Here is a 27,635-nt window from a genome sequence, read left to right on the forward strand (position 1 = left end):
ATTGACATCCTTCTGCTGCTCTGCTCTGCACTCTGGTGCATGTTCTCCGTGAGGACGCCAAAACCAGTGTTCACCATCTCTTGCTGGCCACACCCCTTCCTGTTGAGACTCGACTGTGAGTAGTTGTCCGCGGGACTCATCGCTGGTGGTGGGGTGGGTTGGATGTTCAACTAGTGTGACGAATTAAGGGAATTTGTCCCTTCTCCCCAAGGGGGAGCCCCCCCCCCCTGTGAGGCTAGGGAGGTGAGCATGCTCCGCAACATGCTCCCTAGGGGTCGAGGCAAGTGGGACCTCTCTGGGAGAGACTCCCCTTGTGGGGACAAGGACTCCCATTTCTGTGATGTACTACCTAAAACACCTTAAAATTGCCTACTTGGAAATATCAGACCCACAAAGAAATGTACATTATAAAGACGCGTGTGAAGAAAGAACTACCATATGTTGTTATCCAGAAACCGAGATGTCAATTTAAACGGAAACCTCCATTTAACTGGGACAAGGAGGGGTGGAGTGGAGAGAGGCGCTGCAGCAAGCAGAGTGGAGAGTCACAAACATCAGGCAGGGAAGCACCACAGGGACATAACACCTGAGAGGGTAGGAGACCCTGCAACTGGTGGAGCCTGCAAGTTTGGTATTTGCTCAGCGCCCAAGGCAGAGTGCTGGATGTGCAGCGTCCTTGGAGAAGGAAAGAGCAAGAAACCGTGGGTGGTGCTGTGACCACAAAGACTTTGTGATGGACCAGCAGTCCACAAAACAAAGTCGAAACCACTAAGTGGTCAAAGCTGCATACGCTCTGGATACGCATAGAGTTGCTAATCCATCCAGAAAGAGAATATGAAACGCAGGACATTAGAGTAAGGAGAGAAGCTAAGGAAACAGCGAACCCCGAGGGAACGGAGGCCCTGGTGACATTGTCCCAGAGAATCCAAGGTCAAGAGGAGAAAGGGAGCCCCTGTTGGCCTCCGGGGAATCGTTATGGGACTGCTCATACTTGACTGAATCAGATCAAAGTGAGCATAACCTCGAAAGTGAGAGACTGGAATAATGGCAATAAGGGAGAGAAAAATGCAATAAAGATTGAGAAACAAGGCACACACCTGGGGAGAAAGGAAGAAAGTTATGTATGTCTAAAGACAGAGACTAAAGCGAAAGAATACTATGAATTAAGAAGCAGAGAAGAGAATCCCAAGAGAGAGTGGTAGAGCCTGGCTATCACTTCCCTTGGGAAAAGGGGAAAGCATCTCCTTTTTCTAGAGGCAAAGAACAGAATCAAAGTAACCTCAAACCCATTAATACGGATCAAAGCAGCAGTCCAAGGTCAAAGACATTTAAAAATCCCATTAAGAAGAACCTGAAAGAAGAGATTTGCGAGAAGGAAAACGCCAAGTGAAGTCATTTTCCTGTCTTTAGTTATTAGAATAGTGGTAGGGTCAGTTTAGAGTTAGTTTAGACTGTGAACATATTCTTTGGAACATTCACAGACTACTGAAGAGCACCTTAGTCTGATGGGTAGGAACACCCTACAGCTATACACCTTATTCTTTAATAAACACATCTTTGAAAATGTCCTCCAAGAGTCTGAGTTCTGCTTCTGACCCACCTCATATGGTGTCAGAAAAGGGATTGTTACCATCTGATGATTTGTGGGCCCATACTGTTCACATAGTTTAGTCCCAAGGCCAAAGACCCTATGGTTGCTACCACAGAATCTATAGGGTTAGACCTAACAAGCACGACAGAAGTCGTAATACCTCCTGGTGAAAGACGCTTAATTCCCATTGCACTGCTCCTCCCAAAGGAACCTATACAAGACTAGCCTCAAAGTATGGGTTGGTTTGGAGATGTGGGTTACATATTATGGTGCGAGTCCTCGATCCTGATTACTGAGGAGATGGTAAGATTCTCTTGCATAATCACAGAAATACTCCATATACAGTAAAAGAGGGGGAAAGGTAGCCCAAGGGATACTTGGAAAAAGCATTTATTAATTTGATTTATTTTTCATTTGTAACGTGCACTCAAGCCCACAGGCATCTGGACGCCTGTTACATGAGTGAACAGTATTGACAAAGCAGGACATGACAGTAGGATGTATAAAAGACAGGATGGTATAGGTAGATAAGGTGACTTAGTTAAATAGCAAGGTCTTAAGGTTATTTGTACAGGACTTGTAGGATGGTTCTGATCCGAGTGCAGGCCTTGGGGAGTTCCAGAGTTGGGTGGCTTTGACAAGGAAGCTGGAGCCACCTACTATTGTTAGTTTGAATCTGAACACAGAGAGCTTGAGGCTGTCGTAGGAGCAAGTGGGTCTTGCGTGAGTGGGGAGGCATAGTCTTTGCGATTGGTAGGGCAGTGCTGAGTTGGAGCGGCACTGATGAGTAATAGCCAGGGTTTTAAAGTTGATGCAGTCCTGGGCTGGAATCCAGTGGGCATTCCTCCTAGCGGCTGTGATGTGTTCCCTTTTGGGGAGGTGAAGTGTGGCGCGGAGTACATTATTTTCGATCACTTGTAGCTTGTTGAGGTTATGTTCAGTGGTGGCCACAAAGAGGGCATCACAGTAATTCAATTTGGTGCCAATGACTGTGCATGCAATTGCAAGATGATTGTTGGTGAAAGGGAAGGGTTTGCAGGCGTTGTCTTTTAGTGTAAGCAGCAGAGGATGCAATGGCGTTAATATGCTGTGACATGTTGAGGGAGGAATCCAGGTATACACATAGTGTTTTTACTGATGGGGGGGGGACAGGAGTGGAGTGGCCGTCAATGAGGAAGGATTGGTAGACTGGGTCAAGGCTGGTGAGGCAAGTATGAGTGCCTACGATAAGCCCAGTTTTTTTTCGTCGTTCAGGCAGAGGCTGCGGGTCGCCATCCAGGCTTGGATAGTTTTGGTAGATGGATTTAAGGGTGGAGCTGTCATTCGAGTAGGTGCCGGAGAGGGGGATGAGGATCTGGGTATCATCAGCATAATTGGTGTAAGAAATGCCTAGAGAGTCAAGGAGCTCAAAGAGGGGTTTAGTGTAGATGAATTTAGATGTTATAGAGAATGGGTGAGATGCATGAACCTTGTGCAAATCCACAAGAGACAGGAGTTGGGGCAGCAGTAGAATTGCCAATGTAGCCGCGGGAAGATCTGTCTGCTGGGAAGGATGCTATCCCGTTGGTAGTTTGTGTGGAGAAATTGACGGCAGAGATGAGATGGTGGCAGAGGGTATAGTGATTGGCCAGGTCGAAGGTGGCGGAGAGGTCCATTAGAAGTAGGAGGGCAAATGTATCTGTGTCACATAAATCATTGATTTCATTGGTGAGGTCAAGATGGGACGATTCTATGCCGTGACGAGGGCGAAAGCCGGATTGACGGAGGCTGAGGATATGGTGTTCAAGCAAGGTTTGGATCTGGAGATGAGCAGTTCTGTCAAGGATTTTTAGAAGGAATGTAACTGTGGTGATTGGGCGGTAATTGGTAGGAGTCGCAGGGTCAAGTTATTGTTTTTTTTCAGGTCTGGGTAGATCCAGGCTTCTTTAAGCTTGGTGGGCACAATGCCTGATTCGAAAGAGGTGTTGATGGCGGTGATGAGGGGCAGTAGGGCATCAGCACAATCTTTAATGAGTGGGGCGGGCCGGTGTTTCCTTTGCAAGGGGAAGGTTTAAGACCTTTTATTATTTGGGCTATATCTGTTTCAGTAATAAGTTGAAAGGCGGGTAGGACAGCGGGTTGGTAGGTAGATGGGAAATGTTGAGTTTCTCATTAATGGTCGATTGTTTTGCAAGGATCTTATTTTGGAGAGAGTCCATTTTTTGGTGTACCAGGAGTCATTAATGGTGATAAATGGAGGAAGAGGTAGATGGCGTCTCTAGTTCTCATAGGATGGAGAGGAGTTTGCAAGATTTGCAGTTGGAGATACATGTGTTAAAGCTGGAGGCTTCAGCTGCGTGCATAGCAAGTTTTTAATCACTGGATAGTTTGGAGAAGAGGGGTTTAGTCGACATTCAGTTTCGCTGGCTCATTTCTTAGCGTGGATGGCTCGACGCTCGGGTTGACCCATCTATTTCTATGGGTAGTAGGCTTGGGTTTATGTAGTTTGAGGGGTGGAAGGGTATCTACAGTATGAAGGGTCATGTTGTTGCAGTTTTTGACAGCGGCGTAGGGGTTAGATGAGACAGGAGCCAGCAGGGTGTTTTCAGCCAGTAGCGGGGGAAGGTGATCTTTGATGAGGTTTCTCATTCAACGTGACAGGGCAGAAGGAAGTGAGGTGGGGGCATGGGTAAGATGGTCTGAGGTAGGGATAGTAAACATAAAAACATAGTAGTCTGACTAGGCACAGGGCGTATTGGTGTGAAGCAGAGTATTGCAGTTGAAGTCCACCAGCCAATCTATGGTATGACTTTTCATATGGGAGTGATTCAGGACAGCTGTGAGCCCCCAAAATTGTGGAGGGTATTGGTGAGAGAAATGGCATTAGTGTCGGAGGTATCGTTGAAGCCTGGGTTTGTCGTCAAGCAACAGGACTTTGGATGTGGGTTTGAGAGTCGAGGTGACTGGTTGGGATAGGTCATCCTCGAAGGTCGCAATGGGGCCATGCGGGCAGTAGCGAAGGTGGAGGGGAAGGGTGGAAGTGGGTGATATGGACAGTTTAGTGGCGAGGAAGTCCCAGTTGTGTAGGGTGTTGAGGGTTTCTGACAGGAATGGAATCCTTGTAGATGATGGCAACTCCACCACCTTTACCAGCGGATCTATCACATACGATGTATGGCATAGTTGGTCGCTAATGCAATGTAGAGGGCATGGCCTGCATTGTTCCCCATATCGGGCTATGCACGCTTCCTAGTAATCCCCTTTTTCAAGTTCTCCAGACTAGGCGGTGCCTGCTTCTCCGTCCTTGCACCCACCTTATGGAACTCCCTCCCCCACACTCTTAGTTTGATAGAGGATCACCTGGCTTTTACGAAAGCCCTATAAACCGGTCTGTTCCCTCCCGCTTCCTAAACCCCCTCCACATGCACAATCCTTTCCACCTGTCCGTCCGTCAGCTACCTTGACTTCTCATTTATTGTCTGTGCGCTGCCACCCCAAATCCACCCCACCCCACCTTTAGCCCTGCCAACCCCATATAGAGGACTCAAGAAGGTATCCAGTAACTTGCACAAGGTAAGAACTCTGAGAGTGGGCCAGGTATTGCACTCATTTGGGCTTTAAGGGTGGGCAATGCATCACATTAAATGCACATTAGGTCAAGCAATTGGACCAATTTGGAGGAGGCCAATTATTTACTTTTGAATCTTCTTTTCTAGTCACCACTGTATGTAACTCTTAAGCATATGAGGGTGGGCATTGCCGCCGCAAATAGACATGCAAGATGCGAATTCTTCGCACTTGAAAGACCTGCGGCTGGCAATGTATCACTCTGATTCACTCACAGGGTGAGTATTTACATTTGTTTAATTATCGCACTTAAATCGTATGTGAGAATAAGCACAGCCCTCTGCACATGGATACAATCCAGGGAATAGACATTGTTGTTGGTACAGCTAACCTCATTTTTCCTCTTGCACTCCGCACCTTTGTAACTTAGCTGAAGGCATGGCCTCACTCCCACACACCTCTGCATTCACATAAAACAAACACTATTGCACACCACCTCTGCCATAAGAATGAAGCTACCTTTCATGACAAAATATTTGAACTGTAGCTACTCAAATCATGCTCTATTCACTTTAACACAACCCCTCCTGCTTAGTTTATAGTATACCTTCTTTCTGTGCATTCACATGCCATTCAGACATGGGTGACTAGCAGTATCTTGGCCACCAGCTCATAACTTTAATGGCCAAAATGCACATACGCATAATAGCACCTCCAAATCTTTCCCATATTTTGGACTTTGGTCCCCTTCGAGAGCGTTCGACCAGCAACTTGTTAGGAACATAATTATTGTGAAAGGCACTATGCAAATGAAAGAATAAAAAGATATAAAAATAAAACGGAGAGAGGATCAAAAGGGTCTGGAGATCAGACCTTCCCAGGAAAGTGAACCCCCACTGAGTGTCGGAGGATGTCGATCCCTTACCTGATCTAGCATTCACTGAGAGGAATGATCCAATATTCCTAGGGGCCTCTGGGAAAGTAGTCCCTGAAGAAGGGAGAAGTCAGGGGCTGTCTCCTCTTAAAAAAAAGGGGGGGTTGTTGGATCAAGGCTGTGTGACTCCAGAAGGAGTATCTCGAACACAACTAGTGGTCCCCCAAAAAAGCATAGACTGATTGTCCTGGAACTAGCTCACTCCCACCTGGCAGCCGCACATCAAGGAGTAGGAAAGACCCAAAGCCAAATAACACCAACATTCTATTGGCCAGGATTGTTTGCGATGTAAAAACCGTTGTATTGATGAGCGAAATCTGTCAGAAAAATGGCAACCACTCCACTTCCCACTGCAAAATTGCAACTATTACCCATTCATTGATATCCCATTTTCAAGGATAGCAATGGATATAGGAGCCCATAAGAAACGTCTAGACTAGGGAATCGTTTTTTCTGATGTTTGTTAATCTGCTTAGAATCGCATGCTGTGCATATAGTCCGAAATCCAGTGGTCACCGCGGAGTATTGCATCTTGTTTTTCGAAAGTCGAAAAGGGGACGTCGACATAGGCGTGTCTATAACACTATTCATATAGTGACGTGTAGTGTACCCTAAATCCCTCATGCGTTGAGGTCCCTCAGATTGTTTTTTTCCGCCCAGAATACTGGTCGCCTTAAGTGGAGACATTGCCATTGCTCGACCCTTGGTCGATTTTATTTAATTATTGTTAACTCGCATCACCTCCAGCCCTCTTTCGACGGCCATTCCACATCTCCGCCGAGACCAGATCTTTGACGGACGGTGGTTTCCGACAGTGATCCTGTAGGCGCTGCTGACCACGTGGCCCAGCCTCGCCGGCCTACACAGTAGGGAGAGTGGGGTCGGGGTGGACATTTCTGTCTCATACTAGAATGCCTTTCCCTTTCTCCACCCTTTCCTTCCTTTCCTTCCGGGTCGTTATCACTGGTTACATCCTCAGCTATGGAGAGGACTCCTTTTAGATTTTGCCCAAATTGTAAAGGCAAATTTCTGTGGAAGGACAAGCACAAGCGGTGTAACCGCTGCTTGCCCCTCGAGCACGACGAACTGGTTGCACGGCCTGCAAGCTCCTTCACCCGAAAACTCTGAAGGAACGCAGAGTTAAAAGGTGGGCAGCCTACGGGATGTCGAAGGCGGATTCCTCCCCCGCTGCCGCTGAGTGCGACGAGGGTGATACTGATGACTCAACCTCCATAACGAAGGTTGTTGACCCCCAAACGGAGCGCTCTCGCTCTGTGGCGTCTGTCCCCGGCAGGCACGGCTCTGGCCCTGCTTTGGGGGATGTACACCCTGCCGATGCTGACGGACAATTACACGTCACAAAACACACAACCCCCGGCCATTCTTGGAGTAAGTCGAAGCAGGCATCTGCGCCAACGGGGATGCCGACACAGCCGACCGTCCCCGCCGACCGTAAGGGTCTGCAGCCCTCCCCGCATTCGCGCCTAGTGACCGGGCCGTCGAATACAAAGGGTGCTACCCCTAAAGTATCATCCGTTGAGACGCATCGAAAGAAGGCGTCTGTCGACGGCAAGGTTCCGGCTCCGCCGTAAACAACTCCTCACGATCAGCTCCTGGATGGGAGGATGGTCGCTGAAAGCATCGCGAGGATCGTCTCCGAAGACTCTCAAACGGCTGGTAAAGGATTCACCGAAGCCTGCTGAGAAGGTCAAGGAGACGCCGAGACCTAGTGAATGCGCGACAGGAGCACCGTAACCCTCCCCTGGGTCGAAGGAGGGACCCAAAGGCACTGCTCCACCGTCTGGCCCACGGGACGGCTTCTCGGAGGGCGACGGGGGGGATTTCCTCCACTTTGTGGGAGAGATCTCGATGCCTGGAGGCGCAAGAGCAAGCCTTTCCCACCCTAGACTGTTCTGGGTCTTCCCACTGGACCATGGAGAGATTTGAGACCTGTATGAACAGGTTGGATAGGTTTGGGTCAATTTCTGAGCACACCACACCTAAAAGACCAAGGGAGGTAATCCCTCAAGACCCTCTAGCCAAGGTTCCTAGACTTTTTGACCTCCCAGGAAGAGGAACTGTACACATATGACCTCACTGAAGAGGACACTCATGTTGACACTCAGGACGATGATGAAATCATGGATACTGAGGACCTACAAGATCCTGTAGTGGGCTATGAGGAAGACCCCGACATGTATGACCCACAGCCATGGCAGTCCCCTGGGGCGTCAACTGACCCTGATGCTTTAGATCTGCCCTCTCCACAGACTACTGTCAGAGAGCCTTCGCCTATGGACGTTCAACCCACGTTTAATGCCATGTTGCGCAAGTCAGCTGCACATTTTCAGATCGATACGGGGAGACTGCCCCTGAGGTTGATTTTGTTGAAATAATCAAAGAAAAGCCACCAGCTAGCCAGGCCATTCCTCTCCTCTCCTCCATCAAGAGGCACCTCATTCCCTCTTTATCTACACCAGCCTTAGTCAGGGGTGTTAACCCACGGATTTAGAAGCTTTTTACCCCCTCCACCTCGGATCCTTTATATATTAGGGGTCATTCCATCCCAGATTCTCTGGTGGTGACCACCATGAGGAAAAGGGCAGGGGTGCCTCTGTCCACCAGCGGAGCACCCCCTGATAAAGAGGGGGAAAAAGCTCTATGCTCTCGGGAAGAGGATTACGGCCTCGGCGGCATTCGCTACGCGTATTGCCAACAATACCACCCTGTTGGCTAGTTATGCTGATTCCCAATGGGGCCTATTGCGTGAAAGCCTACAGGAAGTCCCTGAGCCTCTTCGCACTCTTGGCCACTGTTACCGAAGGCACTCAAGTCAAAAAGAGCATCATTAAAAATACTCTAGATGCTGCAGAAACGGCTGGCCGTTCCCTAGTCCAGAGCGTACTCCTTAAAAGGCATGCATGGCTTAGGAACGCAGGGTTCAAGCCAGAGACCCAGGCGTCCCTCATTAAAAACCCCTGGAGGACTCGGAAAGGCGTTTGATGACGCCCTGGAAACAGCAAAGAAAGAGCATGAGACCTTGAAAACCCTGGACCAGATCACAAGACCCCCAATAAGTGCGGATATGGCAATAGGCGCTTTTTTCGTTGCCCACGACAACCTCAGCAACAGTATACCTCAGCCAGCAACTGGTCCTCCCCTCAAGGAACCATTGGTTACAACACGCCGTATGCTAGGAGAGGCCATAGTCGTGACAAAGGAAGGGGTTGGGGCCCCACACCTAGAGGTTCCCAGGCCACCGTCACTAAATGACCCGAAAATTCGGGTCCCCTCCCATGCATCCCCGAACACCTACTCATCCTTCTTCAGGAAGTGGAATAGCTGCTGCAAAAAGCAGCCATAGAGGTCTTGCCTCTGTCACGGGTAAAGGAGGGTATTTATTCAGTATACTTCCTTGTACCCAAAAAGGATCTAACCATGCGCCCTGTATTAGATCTGAGCCCAGCAAACAAATTTGTAAAACCTCAAAAATTTCACATGGTGACCGTACAGGAAGTAATCCCCCTGCTCACACAGGAGGATTACATGGCAACACTAGATATGAAAGATGCATACTTTCATATTTCAATGTTGCAAGGGCACAGGAAATAGCTCAGGTTCATGATGGAAGGCAAACACGATCAGTTCAAAGTGCTACCCTTCAGCATCGCCTCAGTGCCAAGGGTATTCACGAAGGTACTGGCAGTGGCAGCGGCACATCTGCGCAGGTTGTCTATTCCGGTTTATCCTTGCCTCGACGACTGCCTCATAACAGGGGATTTTTACGAAACATGGTTCTCAAATACCCAAAAGACTATAGACCTCTTGTTCCACCTGGGCTTCTCCATCAACGAGAAGACGTCCAGTCTAGACCCCAGGCAAGTCAAGCAATTGCTAGGGGCTCTAATCCGAACAAGGGACAGCCTCGTCTTCCCCTCCAACGAGAGGGTCCAAAACATGCTGTTTCAGATCCCTCAATATGTAGCCGATCGAGAGGTGACAGTACGCAAAGCCACCCGATTGCTAGGAATGATGGCGTCATGTATTTACTTGGTTCCTCATGCGCGCATGTACATGCGCCCAATGCAAGAGTGGCTCAACAGCCAGTGGTGTCAGGCCAGCGGACAATGGGACGATCTAGTGGGGTTCTCGCAAGCCCTGATTCTCTCGCTGCGGTGGTGGTCGAAGGAGAACCTCGTGAAGGGGAAATCCTTCACCACCCCCGCAGTGGAAGCCACTCTAACCACAGACTCATCCCTCACAGGATGGGGGGGCTCACCTGTCCCATCAGACTGCGCACAGAGTTTGGACTTCAAGTGTGGCGTCCAACCACATAAACCTGCTGGAATTGTTGGCAGTCTTCAAGGCACTGAAGGCCTTTCAGACACACCTACAAGGAAAGACAGTGCTGATCCTAACAGACAGCACAACAGCCATGTACTACCTGAACAAGCAGGGGGACACTCACTCTCCAGGACTGTCCAAGCTGTCCCAGAACATCTGGAAGTGGGCTCTCAAACACATGTTCCTGTTATCACAACATGTACCAGGGGAACTCAATCTTCTGGCAGACGGACTCAGCAGAGACTTCCCTCTACCCGCAGAGTACTAATGGCGATTACACGAAGGCATCGTCTCTAACGTTTTCTCAGAATGGGGCTTCACAGAGATCAACCTGTTCGCAACTCTGGAGAACACCCAATGCCAAGATTACGCCTCCAGGTACCCCCAAAACCGCTCCAAGGGGAACGACCTCTGGATAACCTGGTCAGGGAAATTTGTCTACGCTTTTCCCCCCCGACTCTCCTTCTCAACAAGATGGTGCACAAGATGGACCAGAACCAGTTACCATGATAATGGTGGCCCCCATGTTGGCCCGCCAACCCTGGATCGCTCATCTGATGGAGATGTCACTATCTCCTCCAGTGAAACTACCCTGCCCGTACAACATGTTGTCACAGGACAAGGGCCGAACGCTGCATCCATGCCCGCAGACCCTGAACTTGGCAGCCTGGCTCATGAGGTCATAGAATTTGGACATTTGCAGCTCACTCATAGATGCATGGACATTCTCAGGGAGGCTAGGAAACCGAACACTCGTTACTGCTACTCTAGTAAGTGGAAACGGTTCGTCATCTGGTGTAACTCAAGGAGCATCAACCCCGTTGACTGCTCTCCCACACATATTGTTTTATACCTGACTCACTTGCTGGACTCAGGTTTAGTCTTTAATTCCATTAAAGTTCACCTAGCTGCACTCTCCACCTACACTACGTCAGAACATAAGGTGTCATGGTGGAAGGTTCCAGTTATTAAAGCCTTCATGGAGGGAGTGAAAAGAATTAACCCTCCTATATCTAACCCAGCTCCCGGATGGGACCTGAACGTCGTGTTAACCAGGCTAATGGGCTCCCCTTTCGAGCCCATGCATAAAGCGACCCTTAAGGATCTCACTCTTAAGACTGCTTTCTTGATAGCCATCACCTCCATTAGGAGATTGAGTGAACTACAAGCGCTCTCTATCTTAGATCCATTTGTAACAGTTCACAAAGATAAGGTGGTTCTACGCACACACCCTAAGTTTGCACTGAAATTCATTTCGAAGTTTCATGTCAACCAGTCTATGACTTCTCCCCGGAAGCCATTGCATGGGTGGCCTCATTCCTAAATGGCAGACTCATGAAAGTCTTCTCAGGTCAACGCCATAGCCTCTTCCTCAGCACTCACCACCAAGGTGATAAATGCTGTCAAGCCTTTTCTCTCCACTAAAAACTGCCTGTCCATCGCCAGAGCCACTATAGGTACAAAACTAGACTACTGTAATGCCCTGTTCCTAGGCACCTCCGCCCACAACCTAAAAAAACTCCAAATCACGCAAAACAACGCGCTCCGGGCAGCGCTGTCCATTCCAAAAAGAGAACACATCTCGCAAGCAAGGAAAGATGCTCACTGGCTACCCGTGAAAGAACGCATACTTTTCAAAGCCATGACTATCACCCATAGATGCCTCTCCCTGGATGCCCCACCCTATCTCGCAGAAAGAATCACACCGAAAGCCTCCATCAGACCCACCAGAGCTCACCGCACCAACATGATTGATGTCCCCACGTTTCAAAGATCCAGGGCGGGAGGAACCAGCTTTCAACACCTCGCACCTAAAAACTGGAACTCCTTACCTACCTCACTAAGGAACGAAAAATCATACCACACCTTCCGTAAAAACCTCAAAACCCTCCTATTCCGCTAAAGTCCTCCACATGCACATTCATGCGTGCATTGTAACCACAGCATAGCATAACCTCTAAGCTCAATCTTTATTACCAATGTGAAACATACTCTGTAACTCGGTTTTCATCTGTAAACATATTCCTATGTTTGTGTTCAAGACTAAGTCTGCTGTAACAGCGCCACGATGCCCCAGGGCAGTTTTGTGCGCTTTATAAATGCAAATAAATAAATAAAATAAATAAACTACCAACGTTCTTTCAAAATCCTTCAAACTTGGGAGAGAAGAGCCTGCACACACTCGATGTGCGCAGGGCGGTCATGTTTTATATGGAAATGAACTTGTCCACTAAGAAAGACTAATCAGTTCTTTGTCTCAGTGGCAGCAGAAAGAGAAGGAGATGCAGTTTCCAAATCCACTATCTCTAGATGGATTGTCCAGTGCATCACTCTGTTACACTCTTGCTAAGAGAGAACTGCCCTTCAAGCCTAGAGCACACTCTACTCGAGGCACTGGGGCATCCGTAGCGTTCATTGCAAATGTTCCCTTTGAGTCTATTTGCAAAGCGAAAACCTGGAGTTCTGGACACACCTTTACAAAACACTATTGTCTAGATGCTCACTCTAGATCTGATTCTCAGGTGGGACAAGCAGTACTAAGACACCTTTTCTCTACTGTTCCTTCACACAACCCACCTCCAACTCGGGGTACTGCTCGCTAATCTATGCACAGCATGTGATTCTAAGCAGATTAACAAACATCAGAAGACATGCATTACTTACTGTAAAAGCATTTCTGATGGTTGTATCTGCTTAGATTCACATGCGCCCACCCTTCCTCCCCGCTCGGATGGAAGGAACATAGACATCTTATTACTTGCTCTCTTTTCTGTACTCACTCAAGTGAGTCATAGGCTCCCTCATGGCAGAAAAAATACAATCAGAGGGACCTCGACGCGTGAGGGATTTTGGGTACACTACACGTCACTATAGGGATAGTGTTACAGACACGCCTATGTCAACGCCCCCTTTTTGACTTTCGAAAAACAAGATGCAATACTCTGCGGGGACAGCTGGATGTCGGACTATATGCACAGAATGTGAATCTAAGCAGATACAACCATCAGAAATGCTTTTACGGTAAGTAATGCATGTCATTCTATTAATCGTGGACTACGCCACTTATCCCGAGACCTTCCCTCTGCATAACAAAACTATGCAGCAAATACTCACATTTTATTACCTTTCCTTTTGAGGATACGTCTTCCTAAAGAGATCCTTACGGACCAGGGTTCCACCTTTGTTCCGTTTGATGTAAGAGTTAACGGAAATACTTAAAACATTAAGAACGTTGTTGTACCACCCCCCAAACTGACCTAGTAAAACGTTTTAATCAAACGTTAAAAGGGAGACTTCGCAAGTTGGTGGAAGCACAGGAAAAACTGGGATGTGATGATACTATAGGCCCTATTCGCAGTCAAGAAGACTCTACAAGCTTCCTTGGGATATTTTCCATTTGAACTCTGAGGGCGGGAACTCTGATACGTACTAAATATGTTAAAGAAAATGTGGGAAGAGAGAGAACAAGCCTTTTTTCCAATCTTTGAAACCGCCCGGAAACTAGATCCCATATGGCAGCGGTAAGAAATATTGTACAGAAAAACCAAGGCCAAGCCCTAGAGCATCAAGAGAGTATTTTTAACAACCTGTACCTTCTCAGTTGAACAGTCAGTCTTGATTCTTCTACCCACTTCAGAAAACAAAATAGTTTTCAAGGGGACTATATAAAATCCTAAGAAAGGCTCCCTGAACTATTCTGTATCGCAACCTGATAGATGACATAAGACCCAGGACTATCGCGTCAACTTAATCAAGGAGTGGAGAATAGACCATAGTGAGAATACCACTGTTACTCTGGCTGCTCTTCTTACAGACTTTGCTAAGGAAAATACCTTAGTGTCCTCTGATCTGTCCCTGTTACAACAGGCAGACCTTGGGGACTTAACTGGCCCAGTTTCCGAAAGTATTATAACAAACAGGCAGGGTTACACATTCTTCTCATTTTATTAGAACCCTGGCAGGGAAAACGTTCAATTTAAAACCCTATCGAATCCTTGAAGCAAATAATTGAGAAGGAGGTAGAGGAGATGCTCAAGGCGGATATCATCGAGCCCGCTGAAAGTCCCTAGTGATCACCCAACCCGGATGAATCATGGCGATTTTGCAACAATTTCTGGAGACTAAATTCAAAATCTGTATTTGCTAACTACCCGCTGCTGAGGATTGATGATCTGATTGAGAATGTGGGCTCGGCTAGGTATATATCAACTATAGATCTAACCAAGGGGTACTTGCAGATCCCATTGAATCCATCTGATCGAGGCAAAAACAGCCTTTGCAACGCTGCAAGCCTGTTTCAGTTTAAGTTTAGTTTAGTTTTACCTTTTGTTCTTCATAGGCCATGTTCCAACGCCTCATGGACAAAATGTTAAATCCCTACTCAGCATTTTGTGGAGCATCGCTAGATGATGTTGTGGTGCATAGTAATTGTTGGGCTAACCACGTTCACCATCTGTATGACATCACCTGTGCCATAAGAAAATCCGTCCGAACGGCCAACCCACAGAAAGGTCACCTTGCACAATCCACTGTAAAATACCTCTGATTTTTCGTAGGTTATGGCATGTTTCAACCACAAAGTGAAAATGTTAATGTCGTCCAACAAACTCCAACCCCAAAGACAGATTTTCATGCTTTCCTGGTGTTGACTGATTATTATAGGAGGTGTATACCTAATTACTCCAGCATAGCCACTAACCTAACGGACAAATTAAAGAACGCACAGCCCCAGAAACGTCTATGTGGTAAAGAGGATCAAGTGAGTTTTGATGGACTGAAAAATCTCCTCTGTAATGAGCCTATCTTGAAGATGCCCAACTTCAATAGAGACTTTATTACAAACTGATGCATCCAAGATGGGATTAGGCGCCATTCTCTCACAAGAACAAGACAGTGTCGAACATCTGGTATTGTTCACCAGTAAATTTTTACCCAGAGAACACTCTTATGCTACCGTTGAACTGCAAGCTTTGGCCATAAAATGGGCTTTCACGCACTTGAGATACTATTTGATAGGCAGAAAATTAAGATTAATTACGGACCACTCTCTGATGACCTGGATGAGCTTAGGGAAGTATATCAATGCCAGAATAGTTAGGTGGTTCTTGGATTTACAAGCTTTTTGTTTTATGGTCGAACATCGAAAGGTGCAAGAACAATGCAATGTTGACTTAGGCCGAATGAATGTAGAAGGGGAAGCCAGAAACCTGGGGAATCGTATGTGGCAAATCGAGGTAATTCATCCCTTCTCGCCAAGGGGGAGCCACCCACCCCTTTGAGGCTAGGGACGTGAGCCTGGTCCTCAACATCCTCCCTAAGAGTCAAGGCAAGTGGGACCTCACCGGGAGAGACTCCACCTGTGGGTATAAGGACTCCCATTTCTGTGAGGAACTCCCTAAAGGACACCTCAAAATGGACGCTTTAGGAATATCAGGCCCACAAAGAAATATGCAATATAAAGACTTGCGTCAAGAAAGAACTATCATATATTTTCAACCAGAAACCGAGCCTGTCACTTTAAATGGAAACCTCTGTTTAACTGGGAGGAGGAGGCTGAAGTGGAGATAAGACACTGCAGCAAGTGGAGTGTAGAGAGGCGCCGCAGCAAATGGAGGGAGAGAGACGGGAACGTCGCCCTGGGAAGCCCCAAAGCAACGTAGCACCTGAGAGGGGAGGAGACTCTGCAACCGGCAGAGCCTGCGAGTTTGGAAACGGCTTGTGTGCTGCAGGTAGAGTGCTGGATTTGCAGCATTGTTGGGCAAGGATAGAGCGAGCAGCTGAGTGTGGTGGCGTGACCACAAAGACTTTGTGGTGGACCGGTGGTCCACAAAACCACACCAAGACCAATAAGCGGTCAAAGCCACATGCGCTGTGGATACCCGCAGAGTTCCTAATCCACCCAGAAGGAGAATATGGAAAGCGGGACACCAGAGTAACGAGAGAAGTGAAGGAAACGGCGAACCGTGAGAAAACGCAAGCCCCAGTGACGACCCAGAGAATACAAGGTAACAGGCAGAACTGGAGACCCTGGAGGCCACGGGGAATCGTTATGGGACTGCCCATACTCGTCCCAGTGAAATCAAAGTGAGCATAACATTGAAAGTAAGACAGGAATAAAGACAATGAAAGACAGGCACATGCAATAAAAATGGAGAGAGAAACTACAAGGCACATGCCTGGGGAGAAAGTCAGAAATTGATGTCTAAAGACAGAGACTATAAAGAGAAAGACTACTATGAATGAAGAAGCAGAGAATACAATTCCAAGAGGGAGAGTTGTAGAGTCTGGATATCACTACCCTGAGAAAAGGGGAAAGCATTTCCTTTTCGTAGAGGAAAGAACAGAACCAAAGTAACCTCAAACCCATTAATACGGATCAAAGCATTTATCCAAGGTCAAGAAACCAATTGTTGGGAAGGACCAAAAGTATGAGATCTTGAAAGGTTATACGAACTGATTAAAGAAGTCACAAAAGACTATTTAAAACAAAACACCAGGAGAAGGGGGTCATTCTCCTGATTTAAGTTGTTAGAATAGTGGTAGGGTCAGTTTAGGGTTAGTTTGGATTGTGGGCACATACTTTGGGACATTCACAGACGACTGACAAGCACCTTCGTTTTATAGGTAGGAAACACCTCATAGCTTTAGGGAACGTTAGGCCTTATCCATATTCTTTAATAAACACATCTTTGACAATGTCCTCAGAGTCCGAGTCCCTCCTGTGACCTGCCACACTAGTCTCTACTCATTCTCTATAGAAGGTTTTGGCACAGGCTAGGTCTAAAGCCAAGTCGGCCATTACAAAAAGGTGTATTGGGTTATGGTAATTAATGGACCCTATATGCCCTGTAAAGGTGTTAGAGGAGGGGAGGGCTGATGGCTTATACCCCTTTCGTGGTCCCTGCCACCCCCCACCCCCAGAGACCTCCTGATTACCCTGTCCCCTAGGGGGTGTTAAGCATATTGGACTAGCCTCCTTAGTCCCAAGGGGAATGTCTCTCTGTTGGGAAGACTCGACAATCTCCATGGAGATCTAAAAAGGTACATAGACGTTAGAACGTTACTCACTGTAGTGGCTACTGTACTCTCATCCTATAGGCACCTTTCATCCCTGAACCCTCCATCCCTGCAACACATAGCAATCTGTTAAGTCTGGCATGACCCGAGAGAAATATTGGCTGGAGAAACTTAAGGGCAAGGAGTAGCTATTGCCATATATGCACCCCAGTTTCATCTTTTGTCAGATAAGTGCTTGACCTGTAAAAGGGCTTTCACACGTATGGAGGAAGGACTTCTATTAACTGGAAGTACAATATTAGCGGCATTAATTTCCTAACTTTTATTTGTTCATTCAGACTTTATATCGAGCTGCATACATAAACTTTCATTTCAGCCCATCTGATCCGACATACCAATAACTATTGGTGATGTCCTAGGTCCTTGTGAAGTGACACCCATGTGACCCTTAGTAAGCCCCTTTCCCACCACCTCGCCTTTCTGATCACATCCTCTGTGATGAATTGCATTACATACCTATAAAATGAAACACTCTAAACTCCCAGCAAGGACATGTAGGCCTGTAGCCACAAACAAAACATTGCTATTGACTTTTTCAGGGATGCATTTCACAAATGTTCATTCAGCGCTATTGACTTTGACAGTCTCCTCTTGTCAAGCACAATTGGAAATATACAGAACATTACTGAACCCTTCAGAATGCATGACGGGGTTAATTTGTTCACTGAAGGCTACAAAAAAAGCTTGATGCATTTATAAATATGTTTATGCGGAAAGAAGTAGATGGACTTGTTGCTTAGGCCCTTCCTTATCATGTAACGTTTTTGTAAATTGTTTTTAAAAATAAATGACCTCCTTGCTGTTCTATAATGAGCACTGGTCACATTATCAGCATTATAAAAAAAATAGCAGCATTGAGAACATCAAGTAAAAACAAATGCATTTTTTTGTTTAACAAGAAAATGATTATGAAAAGTTTTAATTGCAGAAAGAACACACAGGCTGCAAACATACCTGATGCTTGCATTAACAACAAATGCACTAGTCCATCCTAATATAGATAAAAAAACAACCAGGGTTGAACATTTAATTAGGGCCCGCTGATCGCCAAAAATGTCATGAATAAAGTACTAGCTTCTTTTATTATTTGGCAATCACCCATCTTGTTCAGACATGCCAGTTCATGCATTTTCGACAGATAACAAGATTGGCTTTATTTCAAATGGAAACAAAGGTGTTCAGTTATCTTGTCTCTACAGATTACATGAATGACCTCTTTTAGCATTGGATTGGCTAACAGAAAAGCAGAGGTGCACCCTAGCCTTTATAAGCAAGCGGTTTCAGGCAATTGGAGGGATCCTGAAATGTCCCCAAAGGTTAGGGCACTGTGGACCATGAAGAGGCAGGGCCTGGAGGACACTGCTGACCTGCAAGTTCTTGACCTCCCTGGTTAAGGAATCTAGCGCAAACTTTGATGACTAGGGCAAAGCTGTAATTCTAGCCTTTTGGCCTAAAAACTGCCACTTTGGCAATTCTTCCAAATTCTGATGATTAATACTTGCTTCAATAATTTGGAGGCAAAGATAAATTACAGAGCAGAACTGCCTTGTAAACGAGAAGAAACACACTTTCAGATACTCAGCCTAAGGTGGTTAAAAGTACTGATGGTGCAAAAAATGAGCCATTTTGCTCATTGATTTCGACATATATATTTGATCAATGACTAGAATGGTTTTAAACTATACTTGGATAACTGCCCGTAGAGGCCATGGGGTTATTTTGTCAATTTTTAGCCCTTTCCACCTAAATGGTTTTCCCAGATGTTGGTTGGTATAACCCCACCTGTCCCCTGGCTCGTCAATCCATGGCATCAAAATTGTAAGTATATTTTACCAGGCCACAATGGCTACATACACATTGGTGATTGATGTTGATTGTTTTAACATTTTAGAAGTGAACAATGCTGGTTATCTACTCAACAATTGTATTGCTAATATTAGGAACTGTATATAGTTTGACTAGTCTATTTGTAATGCTCATATATTATCTACACAGCAGAATAAACTTACTGTGGCGGGTCGGAAGGAGGGGTAGGACATGTTAAGGACATTCTGACTTGTTTTTTAATGAATTTAACCTTTATTTTTTTGTGTATATTTAGTTTATATCAAATGAACTTAAATGGATAAGGCTCATCTTTCCCTTATGCTAGATTGATTTCACTGCCCATCTGAAGGAGCTAAAGGTGCTCATCGGTCGCCGGGAAGTCCCAAAGTAAATGCTATGTCCTCTGTCCAAACCTAACTCTACCTCATTGTACCATTAATTATAGCCACCTAAAACGAGCCAAGAGATCATCCTTCTTCCCCTGTTCTTCTTTTAACTCCTGGTGTTTTAAGTCTCTCTTTACTCCATACTTTTGATAATTCTCCTTGAGATTCCTTGCTACAGTCTTGTCTAAACATGTAGATCTTTCGGTCTTTAACCCGGCTTTCCTAGCTTGGGTTAGACTTGATCCAATTTTATAATTCCCCTTTCCTGGTTTCTCGCTCTATAACTATCTTTCTTTATCTTGTTCACTTGGTAGTCTTATCTCACATCCCTCATTTCAGGATTTTATGCCAGTCTTTCTCCACTCTTCACCTTTAAACGCATAGGGTAATTTCCCTTCATTCCATGGTATTCGTTTCCAGTCTTTAACTATTTCCCATACAGGGTTGCTCGCTATTCTCTGTATCTGTGTTTCACACTTCCAGTGAAACAGTTTGTAAGTGAATATCTCGTCCTTATGACTGGGCCAAGTTTCTCTCTTCATATAATCTTGCCCTGGCGGCCTCCCGCTTTTCCCATTCTCCCTGTTACCTCTGTTACTGCATGGGAACGTTGCGTGACTCTGCACTTGCTATGGCAGTCCTCTTTGGTATTTGGCTTCTCATGCTTTGGGTTTCACAGGCTTCCCGTTTTTGGCTTCCCTTCTTCGTTCTGCCGCATATGATTGCTTGCGATAGAGAGTTGCTTGCGATCCACGCTATTATGTTCTCGACATGCTTCACCGGATGTCCTGCCCACCATGATCTGTTTGTGGTCATGCCATCACCTGGTACAGGATTCCCGTCTCGTGCTTCCCAACAGTCTCCCAGTTGTATGCACAGGCCTCAGACGTCTCACGCTGGCGTTCCTTGCTGCCTTCAAAGCCGCGAGATCCACTGATCATCTCTGCTCCGTGATGACGCCAGGGGGCTTCCCCTGAGTATAACACACTTCATCATTTCTCCACTCATCTCAGTTACAGGTACATTTCTCCTTAAAAAGACATCTTCTTTTCCTTTTCCGGATTGGTTTATTTCAGCATTGCCTTCATCCAAATATACAGTGATCATATTATTCTTCATAGCAGGTAGTCCCATATATGCTGCTATGCCGTTTGGCCTAGGGAGTTCCTCACCGGAATAGGAGTTATTTTCCCCTAAGAGGGGGTGGGGAAGTTTCTCCCAGTGAGGTCCAATTTGCCCAGACCCCTACAAAGGGTCTTGCTGAGTGGACTTTTCTCCCTAACCTCAAACTGGAGGCTCCTCTTGGGGAGAAGGGATGAATATGCTCAATTTGTCCGAATGCATAATGCTAAACAAGAGTAAGAGTAATATTGTGTTTATATTTATGCGTATTAAAGACAATATTTTGCTAGTGCAAACACTTGTGTTAGTGATGAAACTGTTTATGGAAGACGTCGATATAATTTAATGTTTATTGTATACACAAGGAGGGTAATAAACATGATATACCCAGAAGGTACACCCACCACAATATTGCTGTCCATTAGTAAGCCTTCTGGGTGCTCACGGGTTGTACTTTCCCTTTTGCAAAAGCGCAGAGACCCGACCTTCTCCAGTGCCTTGCTTTTCGGGTACAGCACTTCTCTACCGCAAAACCTTTCACTGCCCCAGGTGGACATTTAGTCCGTCTTTAGGGTGGAGGTCAGGCTATGGCATGCAGGATATGATGATATCATGATGCCTCTATTCCCAAAATGTCACCTCTGGTAGAGATTTGAGCACAACTTGCAGTCCCTGGTTCTTATCTAAGCAGGTGCCTGATCGCCTTTCATCGAAGTAAAGTGATGAAATGAGTGCTGTTGAGTCATTGGGATAACATCTAGTATTTAAAGAGTTTCAATACCAAAATTATGTTGTAGTAAGCACTGTACAAATACTATTAATTTTCCTTATGTTTTTGTTGCTCTATTAGTAGTATGAATGATATATTATTTTCTTACAGAACTAATGGGGAAGTCCCTTCAAATCGACCCAGATCAGAAATTGATCTAATAAAGCCAAAGCCGGACTTTGAGCCATGGAGACCCAGATCGATTGACATTCCCCACTGTCCTGCAAAGAGCCCGAAGGAACCAGGTAAATTGTGATTAATCCATTCATATTCTATGTCTTATCTGTGGTTGCTGCCTTTTAAGCTAACAATACAATGTCAATCTTAAATTTTCTTCGTCTTCCTGTTGTGTTTCTTCAAACCTTTACCCAACCTCGCTTCTGCCGTCACCCGTTATTCATATTTTTAAGGAATCATCGGTTAGCATTACTGTATTAATGGGTCATTAAGGACACATTCAAGATAGCATTTTTCTTGGTTGTTTTATTAAATTCCATTGCGGAATGAACACTGTGTAACAAGCTAAACAGTTAAATGTTTCTTTAAATATCCAAGCAAACCGTTTTGTGTAACATTTCCTGTAGCTTCTAAAGTACTACTTCTGTCTACGAAGTGAAAATCCAAAAGAAACTTCTTTTAGATTGCATAGCAAATCTTTCAGCACCAGGGTTTAAACAGTTTGAATGGATTGTGTCCTCCCAACGTATTCCTCATCTATGACATATAATGTCCACAGCTGTGCTAATTTGGAAATTATTTCGGCAGAGGGCGCCCTTGCGTCGATGGCGTCAGGTCGATGTCCCTCGAAGGCCTCCGTCGAGGGTGACGTCATTGGATTTTATAAGTAGCACGCACGGCGCCCGTAGCCTCAGTTCCGTTTTTTCCGCAAACATTTGTATTTTGTATTTATTATTTATAGTGCGCACCTAACCCGAGGGTAGCATAGCGCAGAGGCATCAAGAGGATTGTGAAGCTTAGTTACATAGCAGCAATAAATTGGAAACCAGCTGAGGTTAGAGTGCTGGAAACATCAAGAGTAACGCGAAACAATACAGCAAATAGTTACACGAAATATACAATATTTACAAGTTATATACTATGTTGTCTCTGAGAAGATCAGTAGATGAGCATGGATATACACAATTTACAGAATTTGTAGTGTGGCGCAGCAGGAGGAGCGCTATGTATCCTGTTCCTTGAGCCAGAGGATAGTCTTAGATCTGAATTGTAGGTATGGGAGGTCATCCGTAAAGGGTGGTGGTAGGGAGTTGCAAAATTGTGCTGCTTTGACCGGAAAGCTGTTCCCTCCAAACATCGTGTGTTTAAATCTGGGCACTAGAAGGAGATTGGTGTTAGCCTTTCTGGAAGGGCAGGAGGATGCTGGTCTGGTGAATCTAGTTATCGGGTATTGAGGGGCTGCTTGGTGAAGGCAGTTATGTGTCAGGGAGAAGGATTTGAGGAAGATTGTGTCTCTCGTAGAGAGCCAATTGACAGATCTTCTAGTCTCAGAAATGTGGGCTTTCTTCGGGATACTTAGGGCAGCTCTTAAGGCATTATTTTGTAGGATTTGAATTTTATTTGTGATATATTTGTTGCAACCTACATATAGAGCATTACAATAATCCAGCTTAGATAGGATCAGAGCTCTGGCTAGGGTGATACAGTTGGAAGGTGAAAGGAATGGTTTAGCTGCTCTAATAAGCTTGGAAGTGTAAGATGTGGCGGATGCCATAGCGTTAACTTGTTTTTTGAAGGTAAGTGTTGAATCTAGGTAGAAACCAAGGGTTTTGACCTCTTTAGCTACAGTGATCTTGTTATTGTCAATTACAAAGGAGGAGTAGTTTTGGTCTAGTTTGTTAAGGTTAGATGAGGTGCCTAGATTGAGGAGTTCTGTTATGTACATGTTTGCTTCGACAACTCGGCGCGCCTCGTGTTCCTATTGCATTCAGTAATGTCTTCTTTTACCCCGACGACCCTGCCGTCTGGCTTCAAGAAGTGTCGGGACTGTGGATACAAGATGTCCATCACGGACCCACATTGTATATGCTTGTGGTGCCTATGCGAGGACCATGCTACCGACGGCTGCTCGAAGTGCCAGTCGTTGACTGCCAAGACCTTGCGGGAGCATAAAGGGAAATTTAAGGTAGGCTGTGTTTCCAAGCCCCATAAATCTAAGTACTGGTTTGTCGACCGACGAGTCGAGAGGGGACTCCCTCGTCAGAAGAAGTCCAACAGATCTCTGTCCCGGAGTGCGCTACTCTTCCTCTTCGGCGAGGCAGTCCAGGAAGCGGCGTCACCGTTCGCCTTCCCCCGTCCCCGTCCTCGTCGGATGATGGCTTCCCGCAAAAGGTGGCCTGCCCCACTAAATCCTCAAAACCCTAGGAATGGGAGTCTTTTCGGGAGCAAATGTTGCATATTTTACAATCTCAGGGCACAGTTCCATCCACGCCTTCGGTGGAAGCCGGCAAGGAACCGTCCAAGATGGCAGTTTAATAGAAGGTGAAAGATGGTATAGCTGTAGGAGGGAAGTGCCCTTGACATCTTCGATGGGGGGGTTCCCCATCGAAGAGGTCAAGGGCACTTCCCTCCTACAGCTATACCATCTTTCACCTTCTATTAAACTGCCATGTTTCAGGAACCTTAAAGAAACGAAACCGTAAGATCTAAACACTAGATGGGCTAGTTAATCTCAACTACACAAAAATCCATCCAGGATATACCCTTCCTAGACTCTGGCCTTAGTCAAGCACTGCCAGTAGCTAATAGGAGTAAACGCAACCTCACAGTTGAGAGGCTAATGCCACTTTTGAGCCCTATCACCAATAACACAAATGTAAATAAACTAGATCCATCGGCCATGGTCGAGCTCTGCAATCGCACCTTTCTACAAGCTGTAGACGAAGTAGCCCCACTCAAAGTGCACAAAGCCAAACCGCTCACACACCTAAATTAGTGGTATACCACCAGCCTCAAAACCATACGTAGTGAAAAAAGAGCAGTAGAAATGTATTGGAAAAGAAACCCAACGGCCCTAAACAAAGGAAAAGGATCTACCACTTCCAATAGTTACAAAACAGCCATCCTACAGACCAAAAACTCCACTTATAATGAAAGAATTCTGAATGCCAACTCCGGCACCAAGGAACTGTTCACCATCCTCCTCGAATTAGAATTGCCCGTGTCACCGCAAGAATCCTGCACCAGAGATGCAATTTGGTGCACGAATATTCAGAATGCCTTGCTGGGCAAAATCAAACTTCTGCAACCAAAAATCGAATCTAAAAAACGGAGCCTACCACCTAGCACACAACCTGTCAAACTTATAGAAGTCCCACCAAAACAGATCACCCCATTTGAATTCACCCCAGTTTCTGTAACAGAAGTAAAAACAATTATCTCTGTCCTCAAGCCTTCGAGATGTCAAGGCGACATTTGTCCAGCCACTGTTATCAAAGAGGCGGTAGATTAACTTGCCCCTTACGTCATGTCACTAATAAACGCATCCTGTGAAACTAGCACTGTCACGACCAACCTTAAAGATGCCTGGGTCCTCCCCCTACTAAAAAGAAATACATCAGACCCCAACATCCCTACGAACTACAGACCTATCACGACTGTACCGCTCTTACTTAAGATATTGGACAGGGCAGCCTACCTGAAAATACAAAATTATCTAGAACAATCAATCTACTAAGTCTCCGACAATCAATCCCGACACAGGACCAAGTCAGCCTTGATAGACAAAGTTCAAATGGATGAAATTAAAGATAAAGGCAACTTAGCTCTCCTACTCCTGCTAGCCTATCGGCGGCCTTTGACTTGGTCGACCATAAAATCTTGTGCAATCATCTGACCTCGGCTGCCCATTTCTCCAACAAAACTTCCGAATGGATTCAATCCTTCCTGTCCAACAGGACAATGAGGGTCTTTACACCGTCAGCCTCAGCAGAGCCTGCCCCAGTAGACTGCCGTGTCCCACATAGTTCCTGCATCCCTCCCACTTTATATAATATCTTTACAAAGCCTCCATTTGACCACCTGGACAACTTGGGTGTCACCTACACTAACTATGCAGATGACACCCAAATCCTCATCCCTATTTCAGGCTCCTACGACAACGATGCCAAAAGACTAAACAAGGCGTACCAAATCATTCAGGCATGGATGGCTATCCATGGCCGTTGTCTTAACAATGACAAAACTGAGTTACTCCTTATTGGCTCACAGAATCAACTAAAGAAACTATATTACCAATTTAAATCTTTTAACATTGACAACATAACCATCATGGTTTTGAAAAAAGTGAAAACGTTAGGCATCTACTTGGACTCAGCCCTCACTTTAACCAGACAAGTAAATGCGACTGCCTCAGCGGCTGCTTACATCTCAAAACTCATAAATGCCTGCAGACCCTTCCTTTCACCAGACAGCTGTATTAACTTGACTAGGACCCTTATGTCCAGACTGGACTACTGTCATGCCCTTTGCCCTGTATGTGGAAACTAATAGCCGTAACCTACAAAAACTACAAGTTCTACAGAAAAATGCACTGAGAGTGGCCCTCAACATCCTGAAGACTAACCATATATCAGCTGCCAGACGCAACACCAATTGGCTGCCGGTTCAGGAAGGGATTGTGTTCAAAACACTATCACTAACCCACAAGTGCCTATCCAATGTAGAGCCCAAATATCTAACCAACAAATTTACAAAGCACATCAGCCTTAGACCTACCCATGCTGCCCATGCTCACCTCCTAAACATACCCAGATTCCACCAACAAAAATCAGGAGTCAACAGTTTCCGAGTCCAAGCTGCGAAACTCTGGAATGCCATGCCCCTATCTCTAAGAGCAGAACTGTCCTCTGGACCTTCAGAAAAAAAACAAAGCCTGGCTTTTCATGCAAGGGCGATAAGTCCTCTAAGGTCCCCGCCCACTTCACCATCTGTACTGCCTTGCATTACCTAATGTAATGTAATAATAATGTATTCTGCTATCCTATGATCTTTATAATGTAACGTATGTAACCCTTCACACCACTTGTATTGTAATGACTCGTTCACCTCAATTGATATGTAATCAATAATGTATTGAAAATGTACTTGATTATACTGTAACTCCGATATGAAGAATGCCTCCACATACCCTTGGGTTAGATGCGCTATGTAAATAATTTAATAAATGAAGTAAGACCTGGAAAGGAGGCTAAAGAATCCTGCATTGTGTGTCAGAGGTACCCAGGGCTCTCCTGTACGATAGTCATGGCAGGGAGAATCACTTGCTGCCTTGGTACTGTCCTTGGCGCCTACAACTAAGTAGCGCCAGTGAAGTCAGCCCAGCCGGTGAGTTGGGAAGACTGATACCAAACCGCTATATGTTGAAGCCAAGGTTACAAGCAGCAACATTGTATAGTGAAAGCTGAAGAGAACAGTGTATGGAGCATATGTGATGATCAACGCAAGTAAAATTGAAGAACAAGTGAATGGTTTAACTTTGAAGCCAAGATACGATACTTTCGACAGAGTGGTCTGGCACCACGTGGTTGCTCGTTCAGAAGCCTCAGTAAGGTATCCAACTGAAAGGTGGGAAAAGCGAAAGAGTGGCAAAGAATTGTGAATCTGTGAATCAAAGTGGTCCTGCAACGGGTAAAGCAAAATCCTGTGTGCAATCGAAAGTCTCTGATGTTAATAACGTAAAGAAAGTTGATAACTTTAAGTTGGAACAAGCCTGGGGGAGGGAGATCAGCTCAGAGCTTTTTGGTTAAAGCAGGTTTGTGAGAAAAGGTAAACTTGAAATTGATCTGATTCCGGCGGAGGGAATTAACAGTGTTACAGAGGATCTGAGCCCGGCTGAGGGGGGATCTGAGGAACAGTGAATCGCCTGAAAAATTGAGTATTTGTGAAATCTAAAAGAGGAAAGGAACTTATTGTTTGTCGCATCAAGCCCTCTGAAAAGAAGAGACTTTGAAAGACAGAGATTTGGGCACAGAAGGCCCTGATGCTAATGATTGACTTGTATCCTTGTGTTAGAGAAACCAG

General features: G+C 45.7%; 1 protein-coding gene across 4 annotated transcripts in view; it reads left to right on the forward strand.

Annotated features, from left to right (window-relative positions):
- The window catches only part of CD2AP (CD2 associated protein), a 1,227,366-nt gene that overhangs the window by 943,265 nt on the left and 256,466 nt on the right, over positions 1-27,635 (forward strand). For all 4 annotated transcript variants that reach the window (XM_069605837.1, XM_069605839.1, XM_069605840.1 and 1 more), the window contains one exon: positions 21,708-21,841. In XM_069605837.1, the coding sequence (XP_069461938.1) occupies positions 21,708-21,841 (134 nt within the window). The remainder of the gene's footprint in view (positions 1-21,707; positions 21,842-27,635) is intronic.

This window comes from Ambystoma mexicanum, chromosome 4p (genome assembly GCF_040938575.1).
Source record: "Ambystoma mexicanum isolate Mex_15411 chromosome 4p, UKY_AmexF1_1, whole genome shotgun sequence".
NCBI classification, from domain to species: domain Eukaryota; kingdom Metazoa; phylum Chordata; class Amphibia; order Caudata; family Ambystomatidae; genus Ambystoma; species Ambystoma mexicanum.